The sequence below is a fragment of the Rhea americana genome, unplaced genomic scaffold, assembly GCF_003343005.1.
Source record: "Rhea americana isolate MKP2758 unplaced genomic scaffold, rheAme1 scaffold_91, whole genome shotgun sequence".
Classification (NCBI taxonomy): domain Eukaryota; kingdom Metazoa; phylum Chordata; class Aves; order Rheiformes; family Rheidae; genus Rhea; species Rhea americana.
The window spans coordinates 1492766-1510521 of NW_028187100.1; the positions used below are offsets into that span (position 1 = coordinate 1492766).

At 37.0% G+C, this 17756-nt stretch overlaps 1 protein-coding gene across 4 annotated transcripts in view; it reads right to left on the reverse strand.

Annotated features, from left to right (window-relative positions):
* SCUBE1 (signal peptide, CUB domain and EGF like domain containing 1) overlaps positions 1-17756 on the reverse strand; it is a 216950-nt gene that overhangs the window by 71209 nt on the left and 127985 nt on the right. For all 4 annotated transcript variants that reach the window (XM_085324449.1, XM_085324448.1, XM_085324447.1 and 1 more), the window contains one exon: positions 9321-9437. In XM_085324449.1, the coding sequence (XP_085180575.1) occupies positions 9321-9437 (117 nt within the window). The remainder of the gene's footprint in view (positions 1-9320; positions 9438-17756) is intronic.

Below are 17756 nucleotides of genomic sequence, written 5' to 3' on the forward strand. Positions count from 1 at the left end.
ACACATCTGTCTTGGCCACTGTATAAAAATCCATTTTTTTTAATGCTCCTATTGTTGAGATTAAGAGTCACTTTCTTCCTCACTGATCAGACTCTGAAGTACAATGGGTAATCCAGTTCAGGTGGTAAATAACATGGCTATCCTGTAGGCTGGGATTAGTCTATTGGCATGTGCTTATGAGCAAATTATTTCAATAGGATATGAGTTCAGAGGGTGCCAGCTGTTCCATGTTATTTCCCAATGCATATGCCTTTAAGCCTGTGCAAATAAGGGGCAGCTTAGCCATGTGATATTAAGACCCCATCAGCAGTGACCAATGCTGATGTGCCTATTTTACCTTGAGGTAACCTATTCTTCTGACTATATTCTAAAAAATGTGATGCCATATGATTCCTCAAAGGAGTAAAAGGCACAATTCAAAGTTGAAGCACAATGAGAACTGATGTACAGAAGATGGGGCAGAGCTTCTAGGTTAGTATCCATGGCAGGGGCAATATGGGCCTTGGGGTCAAAGGAAGATAAAGAGTTGCAAACCAAGGCCTGAAGATGACAACCTGTATTTTTAAAAAGAAACAGTAATTTTCACTGCCTTCATTTCAGAAGTTCATAAGTGAGATTTCACTAAGAAAATTTCCCCTAAAAAGCCTGAAGGGTATCTGGCCAAGCACCTTAAAAGCTCACATTGCTTGCCACTCATGGAAATCTTGGTTAAAATGCTCCATCTGTTCAGGTCAACTTCCTCACAGAGGGTCTAAGTACTCTGTGTATCTCAATCTGCTTCTGTTTGCAAAGATTTGTATTTGTTGGAGATACCAAAATAGTAAATTTAAGCCTACTGAGAGTAATCCTATCTTTCCTTTAGTTACTTTTCACAGGCTCTGAGGAACATGCATACTATTGCGCTGGGATATCCCAGAGCAATCCAACCAGATAGCTTTATTTATGCGCAGCAAGCAAAATGAAGCTACTTAATAGCTTAAATGAAATGCTGCTCTCACTAGTCATCCCTGTATCTTTGACTGAGAGTAAGGCAAAGGAGCTATTTTCCATATGATACTTTTCAAGATAGACTATGAATACAAGGCAACATATCAGCAAAACATTAGCAATATTTAATCTGTTGTACATCAGATTACTCTGACATCAAGAAGCAATGTATGAACCACTATTGAAAGCAATAAGACAATTTATTAACTACATAAATTATCTTAAAGATGTGCCACAGAAGTAAATGACCATTTTAGGTGCTGCAGTTACTAAGGGAATTGTGATCAGAAGAAAAGGGAATAGGACAAGTAATTCTCTCCCATTTCTGGCTTTGCTAGAGGTATCTTTTAAGAAAGACCCACTGCTGCTTGTAATCTTGTGACTGACATTTATGTGGACACTTGCTGGTGCTATAGCACTCTGACTGCAGTGGAGGCTATGACTGCCAGCTGCCTATTTCCTCTGAGTTCACTCTTTCAAGCCTTTTGCATGTATGTTATTTCCCATCGAAGACAGCACTGGAAAATAGTAATAGCTGAAAATTTTTATGTTCCCCCAAAACAGTACGTGTCCAGTGCGGAGGAAGCTAAACTGGCATCTTTATGTATATGAAAAAATCTCATCTGCTAGAGAAAAGTTAGCTGAAAAAATCTCTTTTTTGTACCTCCCAGCTTCTCTCAGTGCCAAGGCCATATCCATTCACACTAACACCATGTAACGTAGAAAAGGTAGCAATTCCTTTTCTCTTTGTGGAGTACTATAGGTATCACTAAGTGACAGTGCTAATGGGAGATGCACAGAAATTGCATGGTGAATTTCAGGCAGGAGCAGTCCCAGCAGCTATGAGTAGAACTGCCTCTGTAAGGAAATTCTAGAGGTTTGCGTTCCTAAGGAGGAGATAATTTAAATTCCTTATAATTTAAAATGCTGATGTATGTGAATAAATTCAACAGGGAACTTAGGTTCAGCTTTACAGCACACTGTTTAATGATCTGTTTTTTGATGCAATTCTTAGGCCTGGATTAGGTGCTCAGGCTCTTTGCTCAGCACATGAGTTGCCCACAACATGATTACCAAAGGCAACAGAGCCAAACCAGTTAGGAAATAGTGCCAAGAAAGGATAGAGAAAGGTCAGGCATAGATCCCCACCCACCTGTGCTGTGTTGAAGAGACAGTGTTTCCTTCTAATCCTCATTGATGGATATGAGCCCTCTGTTTTTCTTACTATTATCAGTCTTTTTTTCTTCCCCTTTGCCCTGGAACAAGGAAGTGAAAGACCTGCAGCTAGCATACTCACCCAGATGGAAGAGGCTGGGTTTCAAACCCTACCTTTTCCTCAGGACAAGGAAGGTTTCCACATCCTCCCCTCTCAAGGTAACTATTCCAGCTAAGGGGGATGAGCAAACAATCACTTCTTCCCTTTCCACAACCTCTCTGACCCAGCAGGCAGCAGAATACCTGCCCGATTATATAAACCAAGCAGAGAACGCCTAGATGGCCAGTTCCACCGCAATTCAGATTTCAACTTCTTGATTCAAGCTTTGCAGCTTAGGTCCTTCGGGAATTTAGGTTCCTCAAAGTTATGCAGAAGCTAAGTATATACATTCTGTAATGGTACACCTTCAAGTGGAAGTTACACAATTCAGCAGGGAACTTAGGTCTAGCTTTGCAGCATGCTATTTTACTGATCTCTTCTCTAATGTAATTTAGGCATTCATTAAACCCTTGTGGTTTTTAAGTCATGTATACCTTTGGTCAAATGATGTCTTGCTTAAACAAAAATCTAAGAACTTTCTGTGAGAAATCAACCTGAGGAAAGCTTTCAGTATTTAGATGACTACTTTCAAGCAGGTCTCTACATAGCTAAGGGAGAAAAATGGATCAACATTGCCCAAACCAAGAAGATTTAAAAAAAGTTCGTTCACATGAATTCTGTCTAACAGGGTTTGTGCCTGTCTTGCATTTACTTCTTAGGTGAACCCATCTTAGTTCTGAAGGCCTGCTCCAAACCTACAGACTTGATTCTAAAGGCATTAAGTGTGAAAAGTGTGGTCACTTAAGTTCCACCTGCCTTGGTGTAAACTTGGCTGATGCATATATTTCACAGAGGTTATCTTGCTGAGGTGTATAAAAAAATGTCAACATTGAGTCAGGGATGTAACAAAGCAAAACCTTAGTTCAGCATGGGTAATTATTCCTCCGGTAAAAACTTGTACATTCAGCCAATCAGTGAAAAAATATACTACCATGAAACTTATCCAATCAATCAAACAAAGCCAGTATCATAACTCAAGCAAGCTGCTGTTTGATGTACTGAATTAACAACTTCACCTTACTAAAGTCAAACAACAAATATCACCTACACTCTTTCCAGTGTTCCCTGCCAACAAAGAGGAAACATTTTCAATTTTGTATGAATTGATCAGAATTGACAAGATGTCATTCTAAAAGCTTTAATCAATTTAATCCAATTTAGAGAAAAACCTAAAACAAATTTTAAGTAATTTTAAGTAATTTTAAGTAATGAAATGATGGAGGAAATCATAACTGTTCACAGATACTCTGTAGCCAGGAAATGAAGCCAAATTGGCCAGCTACACTGTTCATCGTGAGCTTTTCTCTTAGTGTTAGTTCTGAATGAAAAGAGAGGAAAGCCTTCAACATCTGAGTCATATTCTTATACCACACTGATGTCAAGCATTAATGTTACACATTTAATTTAATGAAACCTTTCAGTTCACATTTAACAAAACATGGCATATTTTGCTTAAATGAAACTAATTCTGTAACAAAATAGTTTCCTCAGGGAAACAATTCCATTCAAAAAATTTAATTCACTATCAAAGTTTCACTTTTTTATATCCAAAAATAATTTAGAATGCATTCTCCTGACATAATAGCCTGCAATGAAAGAATGATCAAAAGGGGCAATTACTATGTCAATCTAATAAAGCCAATGCAAAAATTTCCTTTATTTCAATAAACTTTGATTTAGGTCTTTAAAATAGTTCTTTTGTCTGTATGCTTCTGCTTTTCATTTCTAGGTTTTTTAATGAGAGGGAAGGTTACAAAACAGAGTTAGTGGACAAGCCATTCAAAGACAAGGCATTTCTGATGCTCCCACTGCAGCACAGTCAAGTATTTAAGCACGTAAGTGCCACATTTCTCTGCTGCATCTGAATGCAAAAGGATGGGGGCCTGCTTTGAGGAAGTGGAGAGCACACCACATTGCTGGGTAACCATGACAATGAGACAGCAGGAAGAAGAAATGTTTGCCTAAACAGCATCCAGTCACATAACCCCAGCATAACACCGCTCTAGTTAAACAGTATGCCAGAAGACTAAGGAGAGCTCTTAGTGTAGCACAGAAAATAAAATGCCCCCTCTTTAGATGTGGATGTGCAGGGACCTTTCTGTCTCCTAAACACATGTCCACGAGATCACCTGGATAGGGCAAAAATGTATTTGCACATGGGAAATAATACTGCTGTATTCAGCCACAGATGGGAGCAGATTATCAATGAAATATCATACTACCAAAAAAAAAAAAAAAAAGATATTTTAGCCCAGCTGAGAATCTACCTCCCCAAAATGCCACCGTCAAGCTTACCAATGAAAATGATGCAAAAACAACAAGTTAGTTCAACAAAGTAATACATATCTTATTATTACAAAATATCTACGGGACATGGCAAAGTTAGGTGGCACTTTACAGAACACATTTGAGATGTAGGTTTTGCTCCATAAATCCTTCAGATCCATTTACGCTTGGTTTTTATTGCTTAAAAACTACATCCTGTTTGCCATCTGAGTCAGTAGTTCAGGGGGGCTGCACCTTGTGCTACGGCTTTGTGAACAGCGGTGGGAAGTTGCATTAGTCTGGAGCACCAAAGTGCCTTGGGGGCACCATTTGTTAATCCTTGAGGCAAAGGTGGAGCACATCAGCCACACTGTCCTACATTTTAAACCTTGCCAGAAGCCTGTGGCCTCTGCCCTAATTCACTTCTTGGGGCATCAACAAAGAAAGCCCCTTTTTTTCTTTCAGATGTTTTTTAGAGTCGTTCCCCTTCTTCCCTGTAAATCCTAGAAAGAAGAACTCCCTCTTGCCCAGCTTTTCCCCCACCCTTCCGTAGCTGCCCTGACACAATCAAGTCCTAAATTGTTTTAGGATTTAAACAGTCTTCAAAAATTAAATTAATCTGACTTCACTCCTTTTGATCCTCATAAGCTTTTCTCAAATGAGTCTCCTGCTTTATCAGTTACATAAGTTGTACTTGATATAATTAAAATGCTAAACAAACTTTTTCATTGAGAGCAGCTTATGGCTGACTGCATGAAATGGGTACTTAGCAGGGAAGATGCACAGAAACCAACTAACAGGGAACTAGGGACCAGTGAACTCCTGATATCCACAATATCAGAGATACTGAAAAGTGGGCAAGAGGCAATAAACACCCTGAGCCACTAAGTTATTTAATCCTCTCCCTCCCTTTCCGTCTGTGTTAGCTGATTTATGTGGGATGACTTGGTAGGTATTTCAGGAAATGAACTATCCTGTTTTGTCATGCATAATACAATAATCAACAGGATCAAATGAACTCAGCATCAAGCTGGGACCACCGAATCACAATGGTAGCAGAATTAAATATCATTAATAAGAGGGAGGAGTATAGAAGTATTTCGATCTGGGATGTGTTTCCTCTTCTATTAGCTGATCAAGACCTCCAAGGTTTGGCTTCTTAAGAGATATGGTCTACAGCTGATAAGAAAGGTGAAGGGATATAAGAAGCATTTTTCCACTGGGCACCAACCTAGCTGAGAGAAGATTTGGTTTGGAGACTAACTTTCAAAGAGGAAGAGAAAAAACTTAGTAAATCTGATCTCAGTCACCATTAACTCAACTGAAGGTTCCTCTAACTACCCCCCAGGCAACGCTTTCTTCTTATTTCAGTGCAAGATCACACAAGGGAGAAAGAATCAGAGACAAAAAGATTTTTCAAGTTGTCCTGGTTAGGCCAAAGAAATCAAACTATCTTCCTCCACAGTAATCTTCCTATTGGCTACCAGCTTACTTGTGCATATTCCACACACTAAGATTTTTGCCACAAGGTCTTCTATTTTAGTGAAATTCACTAAAAACCTGTCTCCACTCTGCATTAACAAAAGCAGCATGATTCAGTACAATGAACTCCCACTTCCCATGGAGCATGTGAAAAAGGTCGATGTGCAAAACTGCTGAAGATTGGTCTCTTACATTGTAACATGCTTCCCTGCACCTTCCACTTTCTGATATATTGGGAAAAGGCCAGTAGAAACATTGGAATTTCAGTCCTGACTCAGTTTTATACTCTGTGATTTGAATGTCCCCCAGCTTTTACAATAGAGTTATAGAATATGAATTATACTATTGCAAACAAAGTGTGGAACAACTACTGACATTTACAGGGATTATTTACTAACTTTTGGCAAATAAATCATGTTTGCATACACTCTTTCTTTGAAAAAAATACCTTTTCTTTTATAGGCATATTTATTTTCTTCAATATTAAACAGTTAATGAACTTCCAAACTGCTAAAAAAAAAATCTGTGAACATTTTGGATAATAAACTCTTTTACCTTTTATATGCATAGATGATGCCTAACAGACCAGTCTTGATTTTTGACCAGAGCCATCTAGGAACATTTGTTACATTAAAAAATCAAAAAATTTTTGTTTCATTAATTTAAAAATAAATATGTTCCTTAAATTAACTGATTCACTAATAAAACATAGTGAAGTGGCAATATGTTTCCATAAAATACTAGTATTGTAAAAGTGCACTATTGAAGAAATCACCTACAAATGAGCTGAAACTGTCTATTTCTAAAACTACAGATGAATAAACTGCACAACATCCTCCTTGGAGTATTCAGCAGTTCAGATGCTTCTCCGAGTTTTATTTAAAACCCTTGAATCTCAGCAACTGCATAATTTCAAATAGTAGCTGTACTATATAGAAAGCCATAGGGAGGGAGATGCCAAAATGGACTAAAAATCATAGACTTTCCAATCAAAACATTCTTTTGGGTCAACATTACTTGCTAACTTTAAGCTAAACATATTAATCATTTCACTCAACCCAAAATTGCATTTTTCAGTTAATACATTAATTATCCCTCCAGTTTCTCACAACTTTTCTTGCATGCCCTGTCTCTGTATTTTACTTTCATATAGGGATATATCTTTCTCCCATATTTAGAAATATAGCTGCTCTCAAAGTGATGCTTCTGTGAAAAACCTCACTTGGAGACACTGTGATGTTTGATAGATTGGAAATTCTGTCCACAAAAGACAGCATGTGATAGCTACATGGTCCCTGAAGATGCTTTAGAAGGCACTCAATGGATTATCCATCTCTATTATAATGCAGACGTAATTATTACACATACATGGAACAAGGAACTGCATGTATAAGAAATCCCTGGCCAGTCAACTCAAGGAGAGTAAAGGAAAAAAATTAAAGGAGAAAACTTGAGAAGTCTGCTCTTTTCTTTTAGTTCTATAGAAAACAAGGGAAGGAATATGTGAACATTGAACTCCCTCACCTCAGTCTTTTGCCAGATCTACATATAAGGAAGAGGAGCAGAGAAGACATCAGTGTTACTCCATGGAAATGCTCCCTTTGACATGCAGAAGATGTAAATCTCAGAGGACAATTTTGACTTAGGATTGACTTTATAATCTACCTTCAGGGAAGCAGAAACCAGCCCAGAAATCTCACAGTGCATTACAATAGATAATTATTACATTCAGTTAAATTAAATGTAAAATACATATTTTGCTGTTCTGTGTTGAAGAGTGTTTTCTAAAATGTCAATAAAGGTTATAAAGAAATGAGCTGGTTGGTCTGTTCAACAAAGTAAGTGAATTTCCAGTTGCCATCTATTTTAAGAATGCAAAAAAAGAATCTCCAACATCATAAATAACATGGATTCTGTTTCTTATACTTTATTCTTGTAAAAAAGAGAAAAAAAAAATAAAATGCAAGATAGCTTAGAATTAGGGCATTTGTTTGAAGATGAGTTGGATATTTCATTTTGTCTGCAGTGCTAATTATAGGCTTGATTATTATATAAGTATTGATTCATGTTAGCTCTATGGCCCAGCCTCTGAATGGAAGTAACATAAATTTGGAATTAATCTTATTTTCGTGATGCATTTTTGATAATAAACATGATCAAGTCTAGGTGTACATTACAGTATTAAAATGCCTCCTTTTTAAACACTTGGTAGAATCAGTGTTACTCCTCTGCTATGGCTTAGCTAGTCTGACAGTAAAAATGAAGATTTATTTTTATGTGGCTTGAACTAAAATGACTGATTTTTGATGTGTGCTCACTCTTAACTATTAACATTGTGTGCAATGGCAGTTTAAAAGTTTTATTTTCAAATAAACAGGCAAATGGACTGTTATTTCTATAAATATTAACAGGATCATGCTGAAGCACTGGGAGTTTTCAGCCTGGAGCAAGGGGAAACCACAGATTTTCTGTTTATTTTTGTGGGTTTTACTATTTTAGGTAACATCAAGTCCTGGGTTGGAGATATTCTGATGGTTTTGGTCACTTTGAAGAAAATAGTGCCAGTAGTTTCTTAGCAAGTTAGGTCAACTTATGCTAAATCACTGAGTGACAAAAGAGTGTTCTCTATGACAACAAAATACAGGCCATGTTCTCTTGGATGTCTATCTACAAATCTCTTTCAAGGAACCGAGAAGAAAACAATATGAAAATGGAAAAATGGTCTAGGTTTTGAGTTTCTTTTATAACTGGCTACTTTTGATGTTTTAAATAGGTGGATATGGACAWTTTTTTTGTGTGTGAATTTCTTTTGAGTAATACCTCTCCTGCTTTTGCTCAGTCTCACTTAATGATAACTTGATTGTCTGTAGGTAAAAATGTTCTGGTTAAGATTTTTAAGTTGCTTTTTGAAAGTACAACTTCAGACACCATGAGATGTCTCAAGTTTTACAAAGGTCTCACATTGAAATCTGAAGGTTTTTGCAGCCCTGAACTTTTTTTTTTTTTTCCCCAAGCTCTGGTCAGTCTGAAACAGTTTGACCTCTGTATCTAATTTCTCTGCAGTAATAAAACCCTCTAATGAATGCAGAGTAAAATGATTAAAATAAGCAAATACAGAAAAACTAGGGAAGGAGAAAGCTAATGAACTCAATTGCAATCACTATGCTAGTATGGCCTTAACTCAAAGTATTGATTAAATATCTGAATAGTTACATCTTGTACTGGAATTGCTGAAGGCAAATGATGCATTGCAAAGCAAACAGAAGCTGACCTTTGCACGTTTTCCCATCAGGCTGCAGAGTAAATCCAACTGGGCAACTGCACCGTACCCCTGTCGCCGTATCCTTGCAAGTCCGATCACAGCCTCCATTATTGACAGCACATGTTTCTGCAGAAAGAGAAAGACAGAGAGAGAGAGGGGGAGAAAGGGAGTGTAATGAAATGTCCGGGGGTGGGGGAGATCAACTCGTTGGGGCAATATTACAACATTACAAAAGCAATCTAGGTTTAAGCAAGCCAACTCAAGCAAGCTCTCAAGGTCATCAGGGCCCATGTACTTGTTTGGACTAGTAAATCATTTCCACAAGCCATTTCTTTCTTCCCCCAAACTTGTGTTTGTATTATCTTTGGTCAGTGCTTTTGAACTGTCTTAGACAATAGGATGCGTTATTATATATGAAACATGTTTAAAAAGAAAAAAAAGTGATTGCCTTTAAAAGCAGAATCAAACATACAGTCTGTTTTGTATCTGTCAATGTCTAGCCAAAGCTTTTTAAGGTTCATYTTTTAAAATGATGCTGTAGACATAATGAACTTTAAAAACAGTAGAAAGCAGAGCAGAGTGCTAGACTTGGAACTAAGAATTTAAAATCCTTAGTTAAGAAAGAGTTAATGGAAAATGAACTACATACATCACTTTGACAAGAATCTACATGCCCAATCTGTTCTTACTGAACTACAAGCAAAAGGCATCTGGGTTTTGTCCACTTAAAGCTTTTTGCAAATTGAAAGGAGTTTGGAGTGGGTGGGAGGGCATAATTGAGGTCACTGAACCCATTCCAAGCTGTGTCATTGAAATTTCCCAGTGCTTGTAGTATGTAGAATGGTGGCTGGGCAAACACAGGCAAGAGAAAGCTGCAATACTTCTTAGCTTTTACAATAGTGGGCAATGACTACTAGGTACCACTCCATTAAAAAAAAAAAACCCTTCAACTTTGTTAAAAAAAGCAAAAACCCCTCCCTCATTGCCATTACATTCTGTTACTTGTGTGTGCACACAGGCACACCTTACATGTACATACACACGCATACACACGCACACAAATCTGTAATACAGATGAAAAGCAAGTGAAATGATCAATTTTCCTTAGATCCAGAGAAGAGAGTGGATATAAGGATGTCAATTTAGCAAGCCAGTTTAAACTGTGCATTTATCTGAAAAAGCATTTATTTCAGAGAGTGAGTCCTCTTAATAATATCTTTTCTAGTTGCTATAGCTCTGATTAAATCAAAATATGCCCCTCCCCAGGACTGCCATTATTCTGCTCAGCTCACCTCCTTTTGACTCTCTCTAAAGAGGCTCTGTCATTACTTACTCAGATTTACAGACTTCTAGTGCTGAATATTCACAGTCTGTGTCACAATTGTTCTCAGTGGACAGGGTCTGACAATAAACTATAGGATATGCTAATGAGGAAATGCTTTGGAATAGTATATTGATCAAAATTAATTTACAGAGAATAGGAAAGGTTTTATCTTTAAAATAGCTAGTACTTAAGAATTTTTATTTTAATGTAGCCTCTGCTAATGTGCTCAAGGTGAACTTATGCTGGCCTTTGGGAGCACATCATGGACATCACTGCTTAAAAAGTAGCAAATATAGTTTAATTCTTTTTTTTGTTTGTTTGTACTGGTACAAACCTCTATATCAGTTTGGGAATACGCTGCTGGCACTTAACGAACTGAAAGCAAGGGGCTGTGGGACAGGGAAGTACACATTAGTAGCATGGAACGGAACATTCCCATCCATGCTTTACACATGCTTTATTAGATATATTTTATTAGATATATTTTACTTTATTAGATATATCTTAAATTGTTTTATACTGTGTGCATATATGTGCTAAACACTAACATTGTATAAAAATGTAATTAATATTCAAATGTAACTGTATATAATTGCTAGCAAGCACAGCTAACAAATAGGTATGTTCTTAGGAGACAGCTTTCTAAAAATGTAGCTGATTCTGCAACTCCTTATCTTCAGATGAAGTTCTTGCTCACCTGTGTAATCAACAAAATTAAAGGGCCATTTTGCATGAGTACAGACCATTTAGGTGAGTAAAACTTGCAGGATCTGAACCTAACTGTTTAAGCAATACAGCTCTGATTTTCTTTAATTCCCCTGGGAAGAGCTTTTTTTTTTTTGTAGGTTTAACTGTTGACACTACTGTTTGAAGAATTCTTCTATAAATTACAAGGCTGGCACTTCCATTTGCATCTGAATGTGTGTGTGCGCCCTCATGGGCCAAAATATTGAATGATTTTATGTTTCAGAGAAGGGAAAAAGTTTCAGCAGATTGACTATGACATATGAAGAATTCTTTATTGCAGTTCACCACCATGAGATGAACATTACTTAAGCATTAGTACTTCTGCTTTCTGGATGATATCCAATGAAAATGAATAGACACAACAATTTTTTTTTCCCATGGTATGGATGACTGGATCTATAGGGTAAGGGTCATTCAGTGAACAAGAGTTATTTCTATGTATAAATAGAGGGAATCAAGCCAGCTTTCCTTATTTTCACAGAGATTTAGTAAAACAAACCGAAAACAATAAATACCCTTCAACTTTCCTGGTGACTCTGACTAAATAGATGACCAGCTCTAACAGAATGAAGATTCAAGTGAGCGAGGGGACATCTGAGACTACCTCTAACATTTTCAATAATCACAGAGATGTATTGATGAAATTCCTTAAACTCAAGGTCGTGAGAAAAAAAATGGTAAAAGAAAGCAAATGTAAATAGTAGAATGTGGGAAAGAAGTATCACAAGCTACATCAAATAGAACTGCTGAGGCCCGAATGCAACATAACCTGAAGTACACCTCCACTTCTGTTTCTGCTAGAAATGACTTCAACCCATTCTTTGTCTCACCACTATCACACTTTAGTATATATTTGAAATCCCAATTTAAGTTTTACATCTCAAATAAAGAGCAGAAGTAAATCATTTATTTGCAAGCCATTATTCTGGAGATGTTATACTTACATGGAAGGGACAAAATGAACATTCAAAATTTGAATCACATCTTTATGGGTAATGTTGATCCTATGGACTAGATTTTCCTCTGGTTTTGCCTTTGTGAAAGGTCACCTCAGCATATCTATTAGTCTTTTTTGTTTGTTTGTTTCAGGCCTTTTTGGCATATGTTTCTGATGTTTCTTACTCTGACTATGGAACAGAAAAAAGACTGGAAGACACAAAGTAGTGTTGGGAAACTTGACATTTTAATTCATTCTAAATTAAGATAAAGCTCATCATTTGAAACTGTTAGACTTTACTGTGAATTTAAAGTGAGACTTGCAGCCTGCTTACATCCTTGTTGAATTCCTTACTGAAGAAAAGGACATGTGTGTATGTATATATATATATGTATATATATACACACACACGGCAAAATGGACAACTTTTATAGTTTTATTGTGTTTCCACAGTAAGATCCTTATTCTGGAACAATGTCTAAGATATTGGCTCCACGATTCTATAGACAAGAGGTAACCAAAATCATTACCAAAATGATATGCCTGAATTTTATTAGATTATTATATTTATCTTTTTTAACAGCTTTAATTCCATTGGTACTATGAGATATGCATTGTTTCTGCATATTAAAATATCCTATTAGAAAGCATAAGCTTGAGGAGTCAGTCCTTCAGCACTGTATCAGGAATACTCAATAAGTTATCAGAGAATATACATGAGTATTCATTTAATATGCCATTTCAATGTCTGCAAGGGTTTAGCAGTGACAGGTAAGTCCTTCAGGTCCTAGACCTGCAGTTTTTGAACTAAACTAGAATCTCTACTGGGTGGCAATACAGCTTGGTCAATTTCTTAAAAATAAAACTGTCACCAGACAGGGCTTATTTGGTTTTGAATACTAATAAATGTCTGAAATTCTGAACACATTTTTCATCATGTTTCATCATGAATTTTTTCCAAAACCTATATTTCTGCTGTTTTAATGAAAAAGATAAAATCCAAATACTGAAAATGTAAGCCTCTATTCAAATCTGTTTTTTTTTAAAGTGGCCTAGTATTTCATAAGGCCATTTAAAATCTGCCTCAAAAACAGCTCTGTCATCTCTATGATCAAAAAAACAGGGTATGGTTTTACAGGTTTTATTGAAAATGAGGGAAATCTTGGAATCTTTGTTGTTCACTCTGACAACCTGGGTCAATTTGAACTAAAATCCAAAACAATGTCTAGGAACTTACTTACAGTGTAAAGCCAAACAGACCCACACAACTAGATGGGACAAGATGGGACAAGATCTGAAGGTTTTTAAGTAATGTATGTCTTGGTGAAGTCATGCTCTGTAATCTTTGATACGTCATGAACACAGAGGAAGGTTCTTGATGACTGGAAAGAGGCAAACATCATACCCATCCTCAAGACAGGCAAGAGGGGAGGTTTGGGGAATTCAGGCCAGCCAGCCCCCTATCAAACCCAGGAAGTTTATGCATCAAATCATCCTGGAATCTATTTCCAAACACTTGAAATACAAGATAATTTGGAACAGCCAGCATCAACCTTGCAAGGCCAAATCACGCCTGATTAACATGACTGCCTTCTACAGTGACATGAATTGCTCTGCGGATAAAGGGAGGACATGAACATTGTTTGTCTTGAATTTAGCAAGGCTTTTGACGCAGTCTTCCAGAGTACTCTTATGGCCACACTACTGAGAGATGGAATAGATTAGTGACTGACAAGATAGTGCATCTGTCAGTTAATGATCCAGGGCCAACATCACTAAATGTCTTTATTAATGACCTGGATGATGGGATGAAGTGCACTTTCAGAAAGCTGATGTATGATATGAAATTAGAGGAGCAGTCAACACACTAAAGGGCAGGTCTGCTATTCAGAGGTGCACAGTAGAAGGATGAGAAGCAATGGACAGAAGATGCAAAATGAGAAATTCTGACTTGATATAAGGAAGAAAATGTTCACCATGAGGGCATTCAAACACTGAAGCAGATGCCCAGAGTGACTGTGAAATCTCCGAGCTTGGAAATACTCAGAACTCAACTAGGCACAGCCCTGAGCAACTTGATGCAGCTAGCCTTTCTTTGAGCGAGAGGCTGGACCAGATGACCTCCAGCGGTCCCTTCCAAACTATATGACTGTATGACTCAGTGGAAACTGATTCACATACCCTCAGACTAAGGATCTGAGTTACGCTTTACCTCATTTATTTCTCATAAAGAATAGTGGAAAGAGGGTGAAAGGAAGTCTCACAGGGACATCAAGCAGCATATCAATTTCAAGAATAAACTCAGCATACTATTTAAGCATCTCTTTGAAGTCTGATACATTCATATTTCCAATAGGAAATGCTCCTGTTCCAAAAGCTCGAGCATGAAAATGGAGACCTAGATTTCTTCTCTAATTCTCCAAGAGCTGTGCTGTCACCCTTAGCAAATCACTTGCATTGGAGTTCTAAAGAAATGTTGTGCTATTTTGGTTTCCTCATGTAAAATAGAGGCATTATTTCTTATGAGATCTTTTGAAATTCATTAGAATACATGCTCCAGAAATGTAAAATACCATTTTTATGGCTCCCAATAATACAAAAATTATTAAAGGTGAGTTTTGATACCTCCTTCCTCTTAATGTATTTTTTGCCCTGATAATATTTATTTTCTCTTTAAATGTAAATATTTACAGGGATAAGACAATTTCATCTTCTCCATCCAGTCTAGATCTCCTACAGATTAATATAATATTGCAACAAGATTCGTAAGAGAAGTCTTTATCTAACAGACAGGTTTGTGTTTCCTTTTTTTCTTAATCAAAGTCAGTCATTTTGGGTTCACTTTAATTATGTTCTACTTAAAAAAAAAATCCTATAAACTCTGGAAGGTGTACATGTACCTATATGTAAAACTCTGCTTTCCTAGACTCAGTCAACCTGTTAAAGCACTTGGCATGCTGTTCAGTGTGACAAAATTTTCCTTAAGGTGATACCAAATTTTCAAATTATACTCTTAAAATATAAGATTTTAAAAACTAAGGATGTTGTATGTCAGTATAGGGAACAAAGTGGAGACGTAACAAAGGGATCAGTCATGTTTCTCAAGAGACCTAAAATAAAATAGGTGGTTCTCTGATCTTTTCCAAAAATGCTGTTAACCAGTACGGCAGTCTCTGGTCATCACAATGCAGAGGCCTTATTTATTTTCCATCTGTTGATCATGAATGTATGACTAGAAAGACTGGAGAACAACTCTGAATGAAGGAGCTGTTTTTTATTAATGTGTATGTATAAAAATGCAAAGAAACTTTAATGGAAGACCAAAAGTGGCCAGCTGAAGTGAAAACAGAAGAAATCATACACAGTCTCAAACGAAAAGAGAGACGGAAGCCACTAAAGTCACCACCTATGTTCAAGTAAGTTTGCAACAACTGCTGCTGTCTTAATTATCTTTCTCAAGGAAAGAGCATGAGAGATAGCACAGTTTAATGGCAGCTCCTTCCACAGGAGTTGTTCTTGGAAGAGGAAAATGAAAAAAAAAATGTGTACAGCTAATTATTTCCCTCTCCTCTGAATGAGAGAGGAAGGTTACACTGAACTCCTGTCTCAAGGCATTGTGCAGGGGAAAAGAAGAATTTTTGCAGCAATGTATAGGTAATAGAAGATTAGGATTGGCCCTATCTGTACATTTATAACATCAAACTCCAAAGAAAGTGAGATCCATACACTGCAAAAGGTACAGTACATGCCCTGTTCTCTCGTTTCAGCTAGTAATTAGTAACAGGTTTTGAAGGTAATTGCTGTTGGAAAAACTTTTTTTTTTTTTTACTGATTCTCAGATTTAAAAGGCCATTGATGGGTTTAATGCTGTCTAAAGACACAAATCTGGGTAATGTCTGACTTTAAGACAAAAGGGAGTAGAAGAGATAGGAATCCCTCTAAACAGAGGGTTTTTTCCTAAGTTTTTCAAGCTTCTGTAAACTCTTCAGCTTGACATGGTAAGAGATAAGTATATCTGAAAGGAAGAGGTGAAGGGAGAAAAACGCTTGTTTCTCATACCTTGCTATGTTGCTATGACTGGCCAATATCAACACTGACACTAGTGCAAGTTAGAGCAGGCTAGCATTTCGATAGCCCTTCACTTGAAGCATCCTAAAGCTCACTGTGTCAGCAAAACACGATGTGCTCAGGCTTTGCTCCCAACACCTGTACTACACTGGAAGAGCTTATTTTGAGCTAACTTTTATGCCAGTAGGAAGCAATTTGTGGTGGAGAACTCTGGAGCTGTGAATTTAGAGTAGCTATCAGATCCTATTAGGTAGATCATAGCTACCAGGAAAAGTTGTAGGTAATAATATTCAGTCTAATCATATCTGTTTCTATACATGGTCTGAATTTTGTATGAGATGTGTACAGCAGCCCTGTCTGAATGCAATATCTTATGCTCAAAATGATAATCTTAAATTCAGGGCTCAGACAAATGAACAAATCAGTGCTGGTGAGATTGACAGCTAAAGTCTGTAAGCTGAATGGCAGATTTACAGCACTCACCTTCGTTAACCAGCCCAGTTTGACATATATGGACTATCTTAAAACTTTTTTTCTGAATGAGGTTTCTGTGAAGTAATATCACTTAGCAGCTGGAGTGGCGACAATGGTTAAACGACTGGCAATCTTTGTTCCTCAACAGATGCGCCACAACTAAAGTTGCTGTAAACTACTGATGTGTCTGAACCAAGAGATAACCTGCTTGTCTATTCTAAACACATAAAAATGAGTTGAATTGTCTGTATTTAACACAGTAAAACACAAATTGACTCTCCAACCTATGTGTATAAAACAATGAAATTTACAGATTTCCTTGTGAAAACTTCACTTCACTTCACTTCACTTCACTTCACTTCACTTCACTTCACTTCACTTCACTTCACTTCACTTCACTTCACTTCACTTTCCCAAGTGAAGAAAGATTAAAGATATCTTTGAAAGAAAGCCAAATGCCTAGTAAATTTAAAGTAAGAGTATAGGAAAGCAGAGAAATGTCATGCTAATATTCATCAGTGATTCTCGCTAGCTATCATAGAGTTGCTACTCTCTTCTCATTTTCTTTATGTCCTGAACTGATTCCCCCAAAATTTTACAATATGTCTCACCAGAAGTCAATTGCAGAACCAGCCCTGTACAGAGCATAGAATGCCAGTGAGTACTATCTGCAATTCAAACTGATTTTTTTTTTTGGAGTAATGTTTCAGAGAAAACTGCCAGGAGTTGGTTGATCGTATCACTGTAGCATTTTGAAGACCTCATATAGCCCAACACCTGGAAATCACTGTGCCATGTACTATTTAGTCACAGTTAAGAAGCAGATATTAAATGAAATGGTATGATGCTAAAATAACTTCTGTATAGAAACACAAGATTACAGTAAAAACATGGA